The sequence below is a fragment of the Tenebrio molitor genome, chromosome 1, assembly GCF_963966145.1.
Source record: "Tenebrio molitor chromosome 1, icTenMoli1.1, whole genome shotgun sequence".
Taxonomy (NCBI): Eukaryota; Metazoa; Arthropoda; class Insecta; order Coleoptera; family Tenebrionidae; genus Tenebrio; species Tenebrio molitor.
The window spans coordinates 10956659-10972070 of NC_091046.1; the positions used below are offsets into that span (position 1 = coordinate 10956659).

Below are 15412 nucleotides of genomic sequence, written 5' to 3' on the forward strand. Positions count from 1 at the left end.
AAGTAAAACGACATTATGATTTTGCTTTTTTTAATTTGTGACGTACATATTTATCAATTCATCAACTAATCGATGGTGTTTAGACAAAATATTCGTGCCATTATTAGTAGCATTAAAAAAAGCAAAAGCGGATTTTGAATTTTGTAAACAGTAAAGTATCGAGCGATCAAATTAATTTGTAATCGAGTCATCCATGGATTTGAATCCGTAAGTCTTTGCAATTAATATGTCGAGATGTAATCTGTATTTCAAGCTGTCTATTGGAGCGTAGAGTTCAAGAAAGGACATACGATTTAGGATTCATGGATAACTCGATTACAAATTAATTTGATCGCTCTTTATAATTCAGTGGAATTATTCTTTTTCGCTGAGAATAAAACTTCTCCAAATAAAAGATATGTAAACCATTATACAACAAATAATAATAGTGAAACAATAATAATAAAATAAAATCCGGCCTCAATGCCGTGCCCCCTTCTTCATAATAATAATAACGATAATACTTCATTGAGTCATTACTTGATTTTGGGGTTATCTGTAATCCGTAATGTCGTACTGTGCCACTCGTAGATGTAAAAAGTGTAAGAATTATCATATGTTTTTACCGCAATAATAAAATAAAATCCGGCCTTGATACCGTGCCCCCTTTATAACATGATGTTTTTTGTTTTCCCTAGAACAGTATTTATTTATAAGGTTCTTAAATAAATAACTGGAAATTTAAGCAATTCCTCTAATACATAATGATTTAAGTATAAGCCGATAATGTTCTTCAGCATTGATAGAGTATTGTACATACCACAATAGGTTAGGTATATACAAATGTTTGCTTTGTAGTTTACAGTAATTTACAACGCCTTAATCACGGTCTATCGTGAAAAAGCAATAAAATTATAATGAGGGTATTGAATTCAAGTGCAAATCTTAAACAGGGACCTGAATTTGTTTGCGGCCAGCCGACGATAAGGATCTAACAGGAGACGGTTTTATGATTTACCTACTTCTGTCAAAGCTAATAAATATTAGTAAAAGGTAAACACCAGTTAAGCCATAATCGAACAATATTTCGTCAACCTCGCTAGTAGACCAGGTAGGTATAGCTACAGCACCCTTCGGAGCCAGAGTTCATTAGCAACTCCCAACCTATGCTCCCAACTGGCCTTCCTCTTGCGCTGACTACCGGCTTCGAGTGAAACTGAGTTCCATTCCAAGGAAGAGTTCGTTAGCAACTTCAACTTTTGCACTGGCTGCCGGTCTCGAGTGAAACCGAGTTCCCGAAGTGCTAATCTCCCTTTGTGACCTAGACCTAACATGTGTATCCGTTAGAATTTTTATTTAAATTCATGCAAGTATAGGAAAATTCTCACCGAGATGATTTAGAACAGGGCTGTGTACGTTATAATTTAACGGTTAAGGAAATCTTTTATTAAAATTATAAGTCTCTGTGAATGTGCAGATTTTTGTTTTCGACCGTGTTTTTGTAAATGTATGTACATCAGACACTCCTAAAGTAACTATTAAATGGTTCGGTGAATGCTTGCGTAAGCTCAGCTTCAGATCAACTTACAAACATATCGGTAAGTCCGTCTATCTATGTGTGTAGACATCCTTGTAAGACTTACTTGAGTCCGTAAGTAAAATTTAGAAGTGCAATTCAAGCCTAAAGTATGGAGGGTTCACTTTATAATACCGTGTGATCAACAATTATTTAGAACACAGAAGGCTTTGACATTTTGGACGTATGTCGACAGATGTTCAGGAATGCATACAAGTATTTTTGGTTGCATATACCTGTTTCAATTTAAATTTGGAAAATTTTGCCGAAACTCGGTCAAACGCTGTACATTCTCCGTTATTGAAAACACCATTGCGAAAGTACGATGAATCGTTTATGTTCTGAAGTAAAACTATTTTTGCCTTAAAATTTGATTAATAGTGACAGTTGTTCGATGTTTATTAGCTGAGTTAGCAAAGATACGAAAATCTGACACTGTCAAAGTCATAGCCGTTCCTTAGCTAAGTAATTGTTGATCGCACCGTATAATGCAAGCGTTCAAAATTATATTTCAATTACATATTATTAATGCAAATATTGATAACAGATACATATTTTTTAATAAGTATGTAATAAAACTGAGAATCGATCAATCAAAGTATGTAATAATAAATAAATGCTTGCTTATTGCTTGATTAACTTTTTAAAGTTAATTACTTCCAGTGGCGGTTCGTGTCATTTTTTAAATGGGGGGCGCAGTAAGAACGTAGTTACTTGAGTGGAGTCGGAAAGTCAGGATTCTGTAATCGTTTTTTGTTATTTCTCCACATCACGACCTGCTGTATTAGAACCGGCCTGTTCAAAAGTGTAATTTGAGTGATCCCCGCGGAGCACAGTGTACGGGCGCTTTTTGGGGATATTATTCATCTTAAGTTTTTGTCACCGAGAGTTTTTCTCGTTCAAATGACATTCGAATTTAAAATCAAAAATATGAAAATACAATTGTATTCAGTATTGTTTTAGAAAGAAAATATGAACTTACTGTACTCAATCTTAACTCTAAAATCATGTCTAAACATATTTTTCCGCATTTTTATTCTTTAGAAGCGCCCGTACTGTGGCGCCCTCATCGGCGAAAATTGGCTCTTTCTCGGAAACATTTTCGCAATGCTTTTTTAATGAAATGAACAGGCCGGTTATTATACAGCAGGTCGTGCTCCACATCAATGAAAATTTATCATAAACGATGTCACTAATAAAATACCTAAAAATAAAATTTTATTAAATTCTCATATTTTGCTATTGACGGTTTTCGCCTTCTTAGTTAGTGCTTTTTCAGTTTTTGTCAATAATCAATTTTTGAGAATACACTCTACTGTGTTTATACCTCAACAAATTTACTAAAACTGCACAAATATTTGTTGCAATTTTACGTTCTTCAACTTTGCCGCGCGCGATACATTCGATTGAAACAAACCTGAACCTCAACATCCAGTGTTTCGTCTAAATTCTACACCAACAAAATGTGACCGGATGCTGTATAATTTGACTCTCTGAACATGTCGTTGCCATAGTAAAACAGTTCGTTTGAAGGCATATAACATAAAGTTACATATTTTACTTCTTACTAAACATAATAAAGATTTGTTTTCTATTATTATTTTTAATTGCTGATGTTCCAGTTTGGGAGGCACAAACTCCTGTACCCCCGGCACCAATCTTAATTATCTCAGATGATAATGTCACAATGAATGTGGTATAAAATTCTACTATTCAAATGTTGTGCGTACAATTACGGCCACGGAATTTTGGCCGTCACTTGTCATTCCATTGACATGAGATGTAAAGCGGCCCTTACTTATTCGTAACCTTACTTTCTACTATTACAAGACTTGTCATTTTGATGCTGACTGACTTGCAAGAAAACGCGCTTCCTCATTTCGTGCAATTTTGGAACAGGGATACTATCCGCACTTTATTGAAATAGGGTATTGGTAGCATGTTCGCAACTATGAATGAAGTATGACATTGACAAATTTTAGGATGTCAATTCCAAAAGTCAATCATAATGACAATAAAGCATGGAGTACAGAAAGTGACGGCCAAAATTCCGTGGCCGCAATTGTACCGTTAAAATGTTTTTTTAAAATAGAAGAACATTTTCTGTACAGGTACTATGTATTTAGAAAAATTAACATTAATCCTTAGATGCATTGTGCTCGTAAAACAGCGCATTAACTATCAAATATCATTGTGGACAACTTTTACACAAATATATCATTGGCGTTCACTTCGACAAAAATAATTATGGAAACTCTTTCTCAAATAAAAGACAAATTCTAGCTTACATCATAACAAAACTAAAAAAATGCATTACGGTGTTTAATTCAATGCATAATGATAACGCTGTCAAGGAAAGCCCAAGAGCAAAACCATAAATTGTTATTAGCTTGTCAATTGTCAAATTGGATTTGCTTGATTCACAAGAACGAAAATTACTTATCTAAGTATCAAACTAAAAGCTGCAGCCTATGGTATTTTTTACAAATGATTAATGTTGCTTATTTGGTTATTTCAATGCTTCCAAGGTAGTACAGTTGGTTGCAAAAAAACGGGAACTGTCAGAATAAAATTGACACATTTTCACAATTTTTTCATAGGGTGAAAACTTCTTACGAGAGGGATAGGTTAGAATTAACGTCAAAATTCAATTACATTTTTAAAAATTATTTGATAGGTATTGTCAAGTAGACAATTAATTGACAAATGGACAAAACCAAATTTACATTAGAAAAATTTTCGTTTCCCGTTTTTTTTGCAACCAACTGTACCTATCAAATCATTACACGCAGACGCAGAATTACTTAATTGGCGAATGAAATGAACAGGACATACCTATGTGTTCTAAAAGTAGGTACCTGTGTTGAAAAGCTGAAGCTCCACGTGAGAGAATTAATGTAACTTCTGCAGTAACGGGAGAAAAAATAAGTTTCTAATGTGCAAAGAACATGTAACACTAGTTGTGTTCCTCACAAATTTCCCACGCAATTGAAATTAGTCAAAAAAAGAAGTAAACAAAGACTTTATGGCTTTTCGAGGTTTCCTCATTGGTTTGAAAAATGCAAATACATAAATATTCTCTTTAGACATATTGTGCAGTGATGCAGTAATTCCACTCACGTATCTGACTAAAAATTACGAACAGTTATAATTCGTTGTTTCTTGGTAGTAGCTTTCAGTACGTATATGGTATTCCGTATGCAAATACGAAACTAAAGATAATGACCTATGTCGTCGTTTAGTCATAAAATACATTTCAAATTGCACCTATTAAAATAAAATTGATAATGAAAATTATAAAATAATTATTGTAACTTTGAGTTGAGAAAAAAAATTTGTGATGCAATAAGGTTCGAACACGGCTTTGTACAGCGTGATCAACAATGACTGAGTCTGTTGGCAATGAAACAATTGAAAATACTGGTGATTTTTGTCTAGTAATTGCCACTGACCACGCACTGACCGGATTTTTTAACTCGAGATGACATTAAAAACATTCTTGGTTATGCAGGTTATGTTTATCTATTACAAAAATTAATCTTCGTTGGTAAATTTTAAATTTGCCAAATTTCATTGTTACCAACAGACTCAGTCATTGTTGATCACTCCGTAGTTGTCACTAAAGGTATAAATAAAATATAAAAATTATTTGTGGAAACAGAAAATTAATTTTGTGTGTAATTTTTTCATTAAATTAACAAGGACCAGTCTAGTAACGGGTGTTTTTTTAAATTTGGCGTCGAAGTAGGCGTTGAAGTGTCGATTGTGAACGCACTATACAGGTTACGGATCACGGATCACCTGTTTAAATCTTACGCTTTTACACGAGTGGTGCGTTCTCAATCGACTCTCCAACGCCTACTTCGATGCCACATTTAAAAAAACATCCTTTACATCATTTCATTATTCTACTAATTTTATTAATCGATGTTATTGTAAAAGTATTCTAAACAATTTTTTTTTTGTACCGACGCATTTCCGTAAAACTTTATTGCTGCTAATTCGTATTAAAAGCATTATTTACATATTTGAAAGATGTTTTTTTTTCAGCATTCACTCGAATGAAAGACTATTTTTGCGAGACTTCGTAAGCTGCGTAGCCGGTTCCAGCGGCAGCCGTTTAGCCCAGTGGTTGCAACCGAGCAGCAGAGTAGATCCATCAAAATGTCAAGTCCTCTACTCGAGAGAAGAACTGCGATGTGGTTGGCCTGCTATCATAACTGTTCTGACGAGAGATCAGTATTCCGATTTGGTAAATGTTGCCAACATGAAAGTAAGTACCACCATAAATCACTGCTCGACGAGACAAATACATAAATATTCAAGGTGGAGGTAAAAGCCATCCCGATCGACAAGAGCGAACTGGGAGACTGCAACGCAGGAAGAAAAATTCCAAGAGTAATCCAACCCGACCCTTTAACATTCGGGGGATTACCGCCGCCGCCCCTGCACACTTCCTACTTACCCACCGTCAGAGATAAAATGTGTTTCCATTCCATAACTGCCATGAAGGTTTCATTCCATCTCGAAATCAATCAAAGAGTCTAACAAGTACATATTTGTTTTAGACGTACCAAAACTACTCTTTTGAGGAACTGAGATATTCTTGTCCGCCTGCCAGGAGAGCAAGTGAGACCATGTTGGTGCGGTACAACAGCGACGGCACTTACAGTGCCACCTGGACACCCGCATCCATCGGATATTACTCTATAGCTGTTAACATCGACGGATATGATATGGAGGAAGCGTACAAAGTCGAAGTGAAGGAAGCTCCGCAAGGAATGACGCCTCCCAGTCAAATCACAGCGAAAAAATCGATTTATCAACCGAGCAAACTCAGAAAATTTGTTGCCAGAAATTCGGCAGGTTTGCGAATCAGGGCTCATCCATCTCTGCAAAGCGAACAAATTGGGATAGTTCACGTGAACGGCACGATAGCTTTCATCGACGAGGTACTACAAACGTCTCAATAGTTTTTGTTCTACAGCATTTTTATGTGCAGATACATAACGACGACGGAGTGTGGTTGCGACTGTCAGCAGATACCATAAAGCAGTACTGCAACACCAGTATAATTGAGGCATGGTGCTTGCAATACAACCAACATCTAGGCAAAACACTCCTGTTGCCAGTTGAGGAACCAAAATCAATTTTAGATCAAGTAATAAGCGACACGATAATGAGAAAATTGCCAGAAATTAATGACAGGTAAGATATTTCTTGTGGTGAAGTGGCGCCCTCTGCCAGCCGTGACGTCACGTTTCACGAGTTGAAACGACAACGACTGATTTCCGAGCGTGTATTAAGTTTTACTTTTCAGGCACAAGATCACCGGAGGATCGACCAGCAACTATCAAGTGATAAAATGCGGAGCATCAGGTCACAACATACGCAGCCGGCCTAGTCTGAAAGCGCCACCTGTTGGAATGTTGGTGTTAGGAAACCGCATAGGCGTCGTAGACTACACGGTCAACCCGGACGGTTATTGGGTCTTGCTGGACAAAACCACAGCCGAGAAATACTGTTTCAATACGGATCACGAGGCTTGGTCTTTGGCCATCGGCCCCAACAACGTACTGTATTTGGGAAACGTCACCGGAACCGAGAAAGACAATGTACCTCAAGTCTCCAACGAATCCGAACCTTTGCGTCTTTGCAAGAAAGGTTTCGATTTTACTTACAGCGGCAGTCCGAATCCGCCGGAACCGAATTTCTCTTTCGGAGTTCAGCCCATGCAGAACTCGGTTGTGACGCCCAAGACCGACAACGTCTCGACGAACCCGTTTGTTTTCGGTGACAGTCTGAAGTCTGAGTCTCCCAAGGTCCCTAAAAGGGAGCGGAAGGACGGCAAGTTGAGCAGTCTACCCAAATGGTTTAAAGCAGACGACGGCAAAGTGTAAGAAGTGACAATCGAAAGCGGAAACGGTGATTGTATTTCGTGATTTTCTAGTGAAAGCTCTTACGATATGTCCTCGAAGGAGCACGGCTCGAACGGCAACGGAATCACACCGCCTGGAACTCCCAAGAGATCGCAGAGTCCCAGGGGTGGACACATGTCGCCCAAACCCATGAGTCGGAGTTCGAGTCCCGTTCCCATTCCTTGTAAGTTTCATCTATTTATGAGCGACATCCATGAATTATCGTCGTGATGTGTTAGTATAGACATGTTTGTTTTTCTTCTTCAATTAGCTACAGAACGGCAAGAGGTTGTCTGCTCAGTTGGTCATAACCATGCTGTACAGAGTATGATCTTAAGGCCCATTGAAGGTATCCAGTTACATATCCACAGACACGTTTCTCTTCCTTGCATGACTGTTAAGCTCCTTCCTGTATCTTCAACTTGACTGTAAACCCTTTTCTGCAAATGAGATTATGTTAACTTGCTGTATAAGATCCCCCTATATGCATTATTTTGAGCAGACTTGTTTCGACATATGAAATCTGGTCATTTTTTAATTAAAAATATCATTTTGGTGTCGTTTCTCCAAAATCAAATGCTTTCTCTCTGTGTTCTCCAAAACTGCTTCTAAATTGAAACCTTGGCATGCGCCTGAAATAAAAATAAACTTTTGCCCAATTTCGTGTTTTATTGTTAATTTAAATGTACATATCTGTATAAATTTCATCTTTTAGTCTGACTCCACGTTTGTGAATTTCCCTTGGTTCATAACTTCTTGTTCTCGGTTTTTTTTCTAAGTTAATCATTGTTTGAATTACTTATTGTTTTCTTTTCTGCCTCTATTTTCCGTTGCCAGATTGTTATCCACATGATCATAGAAATTAAAAATAAGGCGGTCGTCATTTTAATGAGAAAATGGCCGGCATTCTTTGGCGTAAACGACCGCAAAGTAAATGACGTAGCTATTCAACAATAAACTGTTTCATACAACAATTACAGATGAGGTAGTAACTGTGACAGCATAACTGAAAAAATTGTTTTGTAGCTAGAAGCAACATACTACACGACAGCACGAGCAGCAGCCCTCAAGCCTTCGGTTCGCCCCGCAGTATCGGTATGTCCCCTTTAGGTAAACGATTGTATTTTGAAATGTGCCGTTCTTTGATTGCCGATTGTGAACAGTGTCAGGAACTGGTCCGGATTTTTCAGCACGAAGAGGCTCGAACCAATCCGACACCAGCGCTCTGGTGAGTAGTATCACTCGTGACCTATCTCAGTCACCAAGTCAGGCAACACAACCACGTGACCTGTCACCCAGTCCCAGTGGCAGTTCCTTACACACTCGTTCAGAAACCAGTCCACCACATACACCAAACAAAAAGGAAAACACAGTAAGTTTGTTGTCGCTCGCGTCCAGACGGTAGCTTGACAGACGCGCATTGTGCAGGATTCCGAACAAAGCTCGAAGAAACTGACTCAGACGGGGACGCAGACCTCGCCCGAAAACAGCAGCAACCCGTCTATCAAGAACCACTTTTCCATCGGGAGCGGGAGCAAAGAAGAGAGAGTGCCCCAGAAGGTTTCACGAGTGACGGGAAAATCTAGGCCTAAGAGGGCCATCTCACCGGCGACTTTGCAGCAGCTTCCCACCAGTTCAAAAGTGAATTATCACGGCTCCGAGCCTGCCAAACCGGCGATGAGTCCGTCTGTTGCGGAATCACTCAGAGCTGTTTTTGCAGCTTTTCTGTGGCACGAAGGTAGAATCTCTTCGATGTGTTGGTACATCGAATGAGTGCGATTGTTTCAGGTATTGTGCATGACGCCATGGCGTGCGCTTCCTTTTTGAAATTCCACCCGACCCTCCCAAAACAGGGAGCTCTGGTGGTCACGCGACCGCAAGAGGTTCCCGTGGACAAGCGACGGCAGGAGTTGTCAAAAGAAGAAAAGGCGAGACAAAGACATTCCGTAGAAGTGAGCAACGCAGGCAACTACCTCCACATACAACCCTCCACGTTAGAATCTCTGACGAGGTCGGCAGCTAATGCTAGTGCTAATCGCAAGCGACCCAGCAAGTATCCGAATTCTATAATAAATGAAGAAACCGGAGAGAAGTTCACCGGTGAAGATCCTTACGGTTACCACACGATATCGGTGTTGCCACCGGCGTTAAAGTCGCTTGTTTTTCTCTGGGAAGAACTGACAACAAATTGCCTTCAGGCGATATCACACGAAATGGTGGTCGCGAGTCCCGTTCAGAGTAAGATTAAAAAGAGCGAGAAGGTCGGGATCGGTAAAAACGACGCTAAAGATAAAGGTGCGACGATCGAAAAAGAGAACAAGAAGAGTAGGAAGAAGAAAATTTCTCCGAGAAATTATTTAGGTAAATGTGAAGAAAGGTGCGGTGAGGTGACTTAAAGATGTTTGTTTTTTTGTAGAAGACATAGGACTTTCTAGCTACTTACACGCATCTAGTTCTGAAACTTTGTGTGAGCTTTGCGGGGAGATGTTTCCGCACCCGGTGACGTACCACATGCATCAGTCCCACCCCGGTTGTGGTCAGCACGCTGGAGGCAAGGGGTATAACTCTGGCGGCAACTATTGTTTAGGGTGGGCAGGAAATTGCGGCGACGGCGGCATACGTAAGTTGCACAAGAATCAAGTTGGTAGCTCTAACGAAAGAAATTTAGCGAATAGTTCGTGGTACCTCCTGTGCGAAGGTTGTCGCGAGAAGTACGTGAAAATGCACAGAGGGGGCAAACAACAAAACAACAAGACCAAAACGATGAATCGACGGAAGAGCGTGTACGTTAAACCTCTGACGTCGCCTTCGACGTCCCCAGGTCTAGAGCCTCACGTTATTATGAAAAATAACGCAATGTTCCTCCTAGATCTGGCCAGTTCGGCTGATACAGTGATAAGTCGTCAGAGAAGGCCGTCCTGTAGCGTTATGCCGTCGGTTTCCGAGAACAATTCTCCGCCGGATTGTGGAGGTCCGTTCAGTCCGGTGCCGCCGTTTCAGTGTCTTCAAGCTTTGGGCGCAAGCTCGATTCCCAACGAACCGGAATTTTACGAGAAGGTTTTGAGGCAGCAAAGTCTGCACGATGGCAACACGGGACAACGGGTACGTAGTCTTTGTAGAAATATTTCGTGGTGTTTAAAAGTATTGTTCCAGCCTTTGTCAGAAGTTTCGATTTCGGATAACGATTCGGACAGCAGCAAAGGTCTGAGGTTCCACAGATCCGTCTCGATGGGAACCAACGGGATTCCGTGGTCTAAAACGGGATTCGACGGCCGAATAATCATGTTAAGAAAGAGAAATAACAGCAGTAGTGAAATCGCAAATGGTACGGTTATAATAATGAAAGTGATGCGCGTTATGGCACGACTCGAAAAAAAAGTTCCAAAATTTTTTTGTATTGTTCAGTTATTATCAGAACTATGGGAAATTCAGAATTTAAATCGATCACGACCTGCTGTAGTGCATTATGAAAATGTTTCCGAGAAAGAGCCAATTTCCGCCAATGAGGGCACCACACAACGGGCGCTTCACTAAAAATAATCAATACGCAGTACAAAGAACAATAACAACACTAAACACAAAAACCACCAACAATAAGGAAAAAATTCACGAATTTAATTTCTAAACACCAACAAAACAAGAAGTTTTTTGACTTCAAATTCAAAATGTCATTTGAATAGGAAAAATTCTTGGTGACAAAAACTTAAGATGAATAATATCCCCAAAAAAATTTAGTGCCATTTACTTTTTAATTTAATTTTTTCTCATAAGAATGTAATAAAATTTGTACTTAAATTTCAGAAGGTGGATCATCGTTACTTTGTAATCCCTCTAATGCATTACAAAAATTAATGCCCAAAATGGACACATCTGCCATAGTAAAGAATGAAGCTCATTCGAGCGACCACGCTGACGGTTTGGCTTTGTTACAACGTCCTGTAATGCAGTTTTTACTGCAACAGCACGATTTAGAATCCTTGCAATTGACGATGAAACAGGCTCTCAGGTGTGATACAAAAAGCTGGACATATTTCGCTTACTTGTAATTATTATTTTAGGAAAGCTATGTGCAGAGTATACGCAATGCAAGCGCTGAACTGGCTGTTGAAATCCGTCACCCAACCCATTTGTTTGCACGACTTGTTATGGTGGTTCGTCACTTCCTTGACCCCTGCAGAAGTAGAAACAGAAACCGAAGACGACAATCGACCTTCGAAGAAAATCGACGAACAAGTAAGTCTTCTCAGGTTTCATTTCGAACCTGTCACGACCGCAATTTTTCAGGATTTGAACGTATGCGAACACCCTCTGTCGGACATAACCATAGCCGGCGACGCCGTCCACCCCCTTCCTAGCACATTTCACGCTCTCCTGCAGACAATTGCCGATCTGATGGTTCTTTTACCGATGGGTTCGTCGCTCCAACAGATGGCTGTTCGTTGTTGGGGACTGAGATTTGCCTCGACGGACCACTCGTTCCTACATAGATCTCAAGTAAGATTCTCAAATAAAACTCAGACTGTTATTGTGACACCTTTTGTGCAGGTTTTTAGCAATATTAGTAAAATTTTGTCACGTAGCGAAGAAATGGAAGATTGTACTGTTTCGATGCACGAGAGCCACCAAAGTGTTCTAAATCAAGTCACGTGTTCTGTGGAGTGTTTAAAGGATTTGACTGCATCTGTTGAGATCAAAGCGTCGAGCAGACAGGCGATGATCGGGAGTCTGACTGATGGTTCGACTGAAACATTCTGGGAGTCGGGGGACGAAGACAGAAATAAGACAAAGAGTTTGACGATAGTTTGCGCCCAAAATCATCATCCCACTTTGATATGTGTTCACATAGACAACTGTCGCGACCTTGGAGTGAGTCCTGTAAATTGATTAACTGTCAATTACTTATTGTGATTTTAACAGAATAAAGTGTCGAGTATTACGTTTTATTCTGGTCCGAACACAGATGAGATGATCAAGTTGAGAACTGTGGAAGTGGAAACTAGACTTTTAGGTGGTTGGGTCAACTGTCCGCTAACAGGTATGTAGTGTCTAAATGTTATTAGCCAAATATTCAACTCTCATTGGTTAATGTCTTTGTTGTTAAGAATCCATCGACAGCGTCATTCGTTTAGAACTGAAGGGTCCAGATAATTCTGTCCGCGTGAGACAAATCCGTGTGTTGGGAAAAATCGAAGGCGAATCGTTGAAAGTAGGCAAACAATACAGTGCAACTACCATACAGCAAAGAAATTGTGAAGCTGAGACACTCAGAGTTTTCAGATTGATAACATCTCAAGTGTTCGGGAAACTGTTGCAAGGCGAAGAAGGTCAGAACATGAACGACAGCGGTTCAATGTCAGCCACTGAAAGCTTGGAACCTTTGGAAGAAAGCAACGATTTGAGAGAACACATGGTCGGGATTTTGTTCAGCAGAAGTAAACTCACTCATCTACAAAAGCAGGTCGGTAGAAACATATTTCTAAATCGCGAAACTTGAAAAAAATTGTCTAACTGTCTTTGAAGGTGATAGTCCACATAGTACAAGCAATACGAAAAGAGACTGAACGAGTTCGTGACGAATGGGAGCTCATGTTATGTTCCGCCAATGGGTTGTCCAACAGCGGCTACAGCCAAGACGTCATCAAGAACTCGGACACTTACTGTTTCGAGATGTTGTCGATGGTTCTCGCCCTGTCTGGAAGCTCGGTGGGTCGAGCTTACTTGTCCCACCAGGGTGGTCTTCTTGGAGACTTGCTGAGTCTTCTCCACACCGGCAGCGCTCGCGTTCAAAGACAGGTTGCTTCACGCCAATCCGATTTTACCACTCTTGCTAACACAGACTTTTAGGTGACTTCTTTACTTCGACGAATATTACCGGAAGTGGCCCCAGATGCCTTTGCCAAAGTTATGGGCATCACAAATTTACCACCCAAAGACTTCAGTATAGTATCTGCAACATACAAAGCGTCCGGAGCTGTTAAATTCGACATGTACAAACCGGGAATCTTGGACGTGTTTTTGAGTGTCATCGCGAAAGCTTTGACTGTTCAGGTGAAGGTGAAAAGTAAGACCGGTGGAGGGGGAGCACCGAAAGAAATCAACACCGTCACTTTGGCCACGTCCATACACCCCAAGGACAATTTGGGGAAGCGGTGGTGGTTGAGGGGTTGCGTGAACAGGAAGCTGGCGGAAGTGATCGTACATTTGATCAAAGACATGGCTGCTGTGAGTGAAGTTGGATCGGTACAAGACCGAGTGTAAATATTTTTTGTAGGGGAAACTGTCGGAGGGTTGGGCCAATGTGACAAAGGGAGCAATCGCGGAAAATATCTTGCATCTGACCCAGCTGAGCGAAGAACAGCGCATACCCACCACTTGCTTGAGGACTCCAACTCTGTGGCTGGCTCTTGCGTCTCTCTGCGTTTTGGACAAGGACCACGTGGACAGGTTATCGTCGGGTCAGTGGAGCAACGCGGACGGCCAACCGGCCCCTCCGAGACCCACGTGTACCAACCACGACGATGGTGAAACCAACGCCGTGATCCAGTGCGGCACGTGCGGGAATCTCTGCGCCGATTGCGATCGCTTCTTGCACTTGCACCGGAAAACGCGGAACCACCAGAGACAAGTAAGTCGCGAGATGAGTTTTCAAAATCTACTGGTTTTTGCGCAGGTCTGCAAGGAGGAAGAGGAGGCCATCAAAGTGGAGTTGCACGAAGGATGCGGCAGAACTAAGTTGTTCTGGTTGTTGGCGCTGGCCGACGCTCGCACTCTCAAGGCCCTCATCGAATACCGAGATGGAGGAGCTCGGACCAAAGGGGCGGGAATGAGTGGCGTTTGTCGATTCTGCGGTGCCACCGGGAGTTCTGGTCTTTTAGCAATCGGGAATGTTTGTGCCGATCACGAGTGTCAAGAGTATGGAAGAACGGCGTGTCCTAAGTTGTTAAATTGTGGACATATGTGCGGAGGGATAACAGGAGAGGCGACGTGTCTTCCTTGTCTGCATGGATGTTCGAACGATCCGAATTTGAGACAAGATGCCGACGATATGTGCATGATATGCTTTACTGAAGCGTTGTCCTGCGCGCCGGCAATACAGGTATTGGATTTATTGACATTGTACAATTCACTTTTTTTTTTATCATCTCACTCCGGAGAATAATTATCCGAGTTTTGATAGAAACTTATTGGAACAAAATTTTCTAGTTGAAATGCGGTCACGTGTTCCACTTGCACTGCTGTAAGGCCGTTTTGATGAAACGTTGGGCTGGACCGAGAATAACGTTCTCCTTTTCTCTTTGTCCGATTTGTAAAGTAAGTACCCAAAATCAATTTTGTAATTTAAAAAAAATCATACGAAACAATTCAAGGATGACATGATCCACCCAACCCTGGACGAACTCCTTTCTCCAATCCGAGAACTGTTCAAAGATGTAAAACGAAAAGCGTTGATGAGGTTAGAATATGAAGGTTTGCATACCGTGGAAGCTATAGTGACACCTGGTGCACGTTTCTTCAATGATCCAGCGTCCTACGCTATGGATAGATACGCGTACTACGTGTGTTACAAGTGCAACAAGGTAGAGTATACATCAAAATGTAAACATTTATAAGACGCTATTTTTGTAGGCTTATTATGGGGGTGAAGCGCGTTGCGATGCGGAAGTAGGGGAGAATTATGATCCCACGGAATTGGTATGTGGGGGATGTTCGGACGTCGCAAGGGCGCAAATGTGTCCCAAACACGGCACAGATTTCCTCGAATACAAATGTCGTTATTGTTGTTCGGTCGCCGTATTTTTCTGTTTCGGAACAACTCACTTCTGTAATCCGTGTCATGATGATTTCCAAAGAGTGACGAATTTGTCAAAAAGTGAATTACCTAGCTGTCCGGCAGGTTCGTACATTTTTACATTTTATTTAAAATAAATTCTATTGTGTT

At 40.9% G+C, this 15412-nt stretch overlaps 1 protein-coding gene across 3 annotated transcripts in view; it reads left to right on the forward strand.

Moving 5' to 3' along the window:
- The window catches only part of hiw (highwire), a 70700-nt gene that overhangs the window by 54698 nt on the left and 590 nt on the right, over positions 1–15412 (forward strand). For 2 of the 3 annotated variants that reach the window (XM_069053108.1, XM_069053117.1), the window contains 26 exons: positions 5606–5828; positions 5882–6067; positions 6124–6507; positions 6558–6763; positions 6876–7451; positions 7506–7657; positions 7745–7822; positions 8500–8583; positions 8637–8845; positions 8902–9211; positions 9262–9834; positions 9890–10093; positions 10142–10798; positions 11275–11479; positions 11532–11706; positions 11758–11967; positions 12019–12339; positions 12391–12508; positions 12576–12931; positions 12994–13266; positions 13318–13695; positions 13745–14098; positions 14144–14569; positions 14677–14784; positions 14841–15050; positions 15100–15367. In XM_069053108.1, the coding sequence (XP_068909209.1) occupies positions 5606–5828; positions 5882–6067; positions 6124–6507; positions 6558–6763; positions 6876–7451; positions 7506–7657; positions 7745–7822; positions 8500–8583; positions 8637–8845; positions 8902–9211; positions 9262–9834; positions 9890–10093; positions 10142–10798; positions 11275–11479; positions 11532–11706; positions 11758–11967; positions 12019–12339; positions 12391–12508; positions 12576–12931; positions 12994–13266; positions 13318–13695; positions 13745–14098; positions 14144–14569; positions 14677–14784; positions 14841–15050; positions 15100–15367 (7244 nt within the window). The remainder of the gene's footprint in view (positions 1–5605; positions 5829–5881; positions 6068–6123; positions 6508–6557; positions 6764–6875; positions 7452–7505; positions 7658–7744; positions 7823–8499; positions 8584–8636; positions 8846–8901; positions 9212–9261; positions 9835–9889; positions 10094–10141; positions 10799–11274; positions 11480–11531; positions 11707–11757; positions 11968–12018; positions 12340–12390; positions 12509–12575; positions 12932–12993; positions 13267–13317; positions 13696–13744; positions 14099–14143; positions 14570–14676; positions 14785–14840; positions 15051–15099; positions 15368–15412) is intronic. The other variant, XM_069053126.1, reaches the window with a different exon arrangement.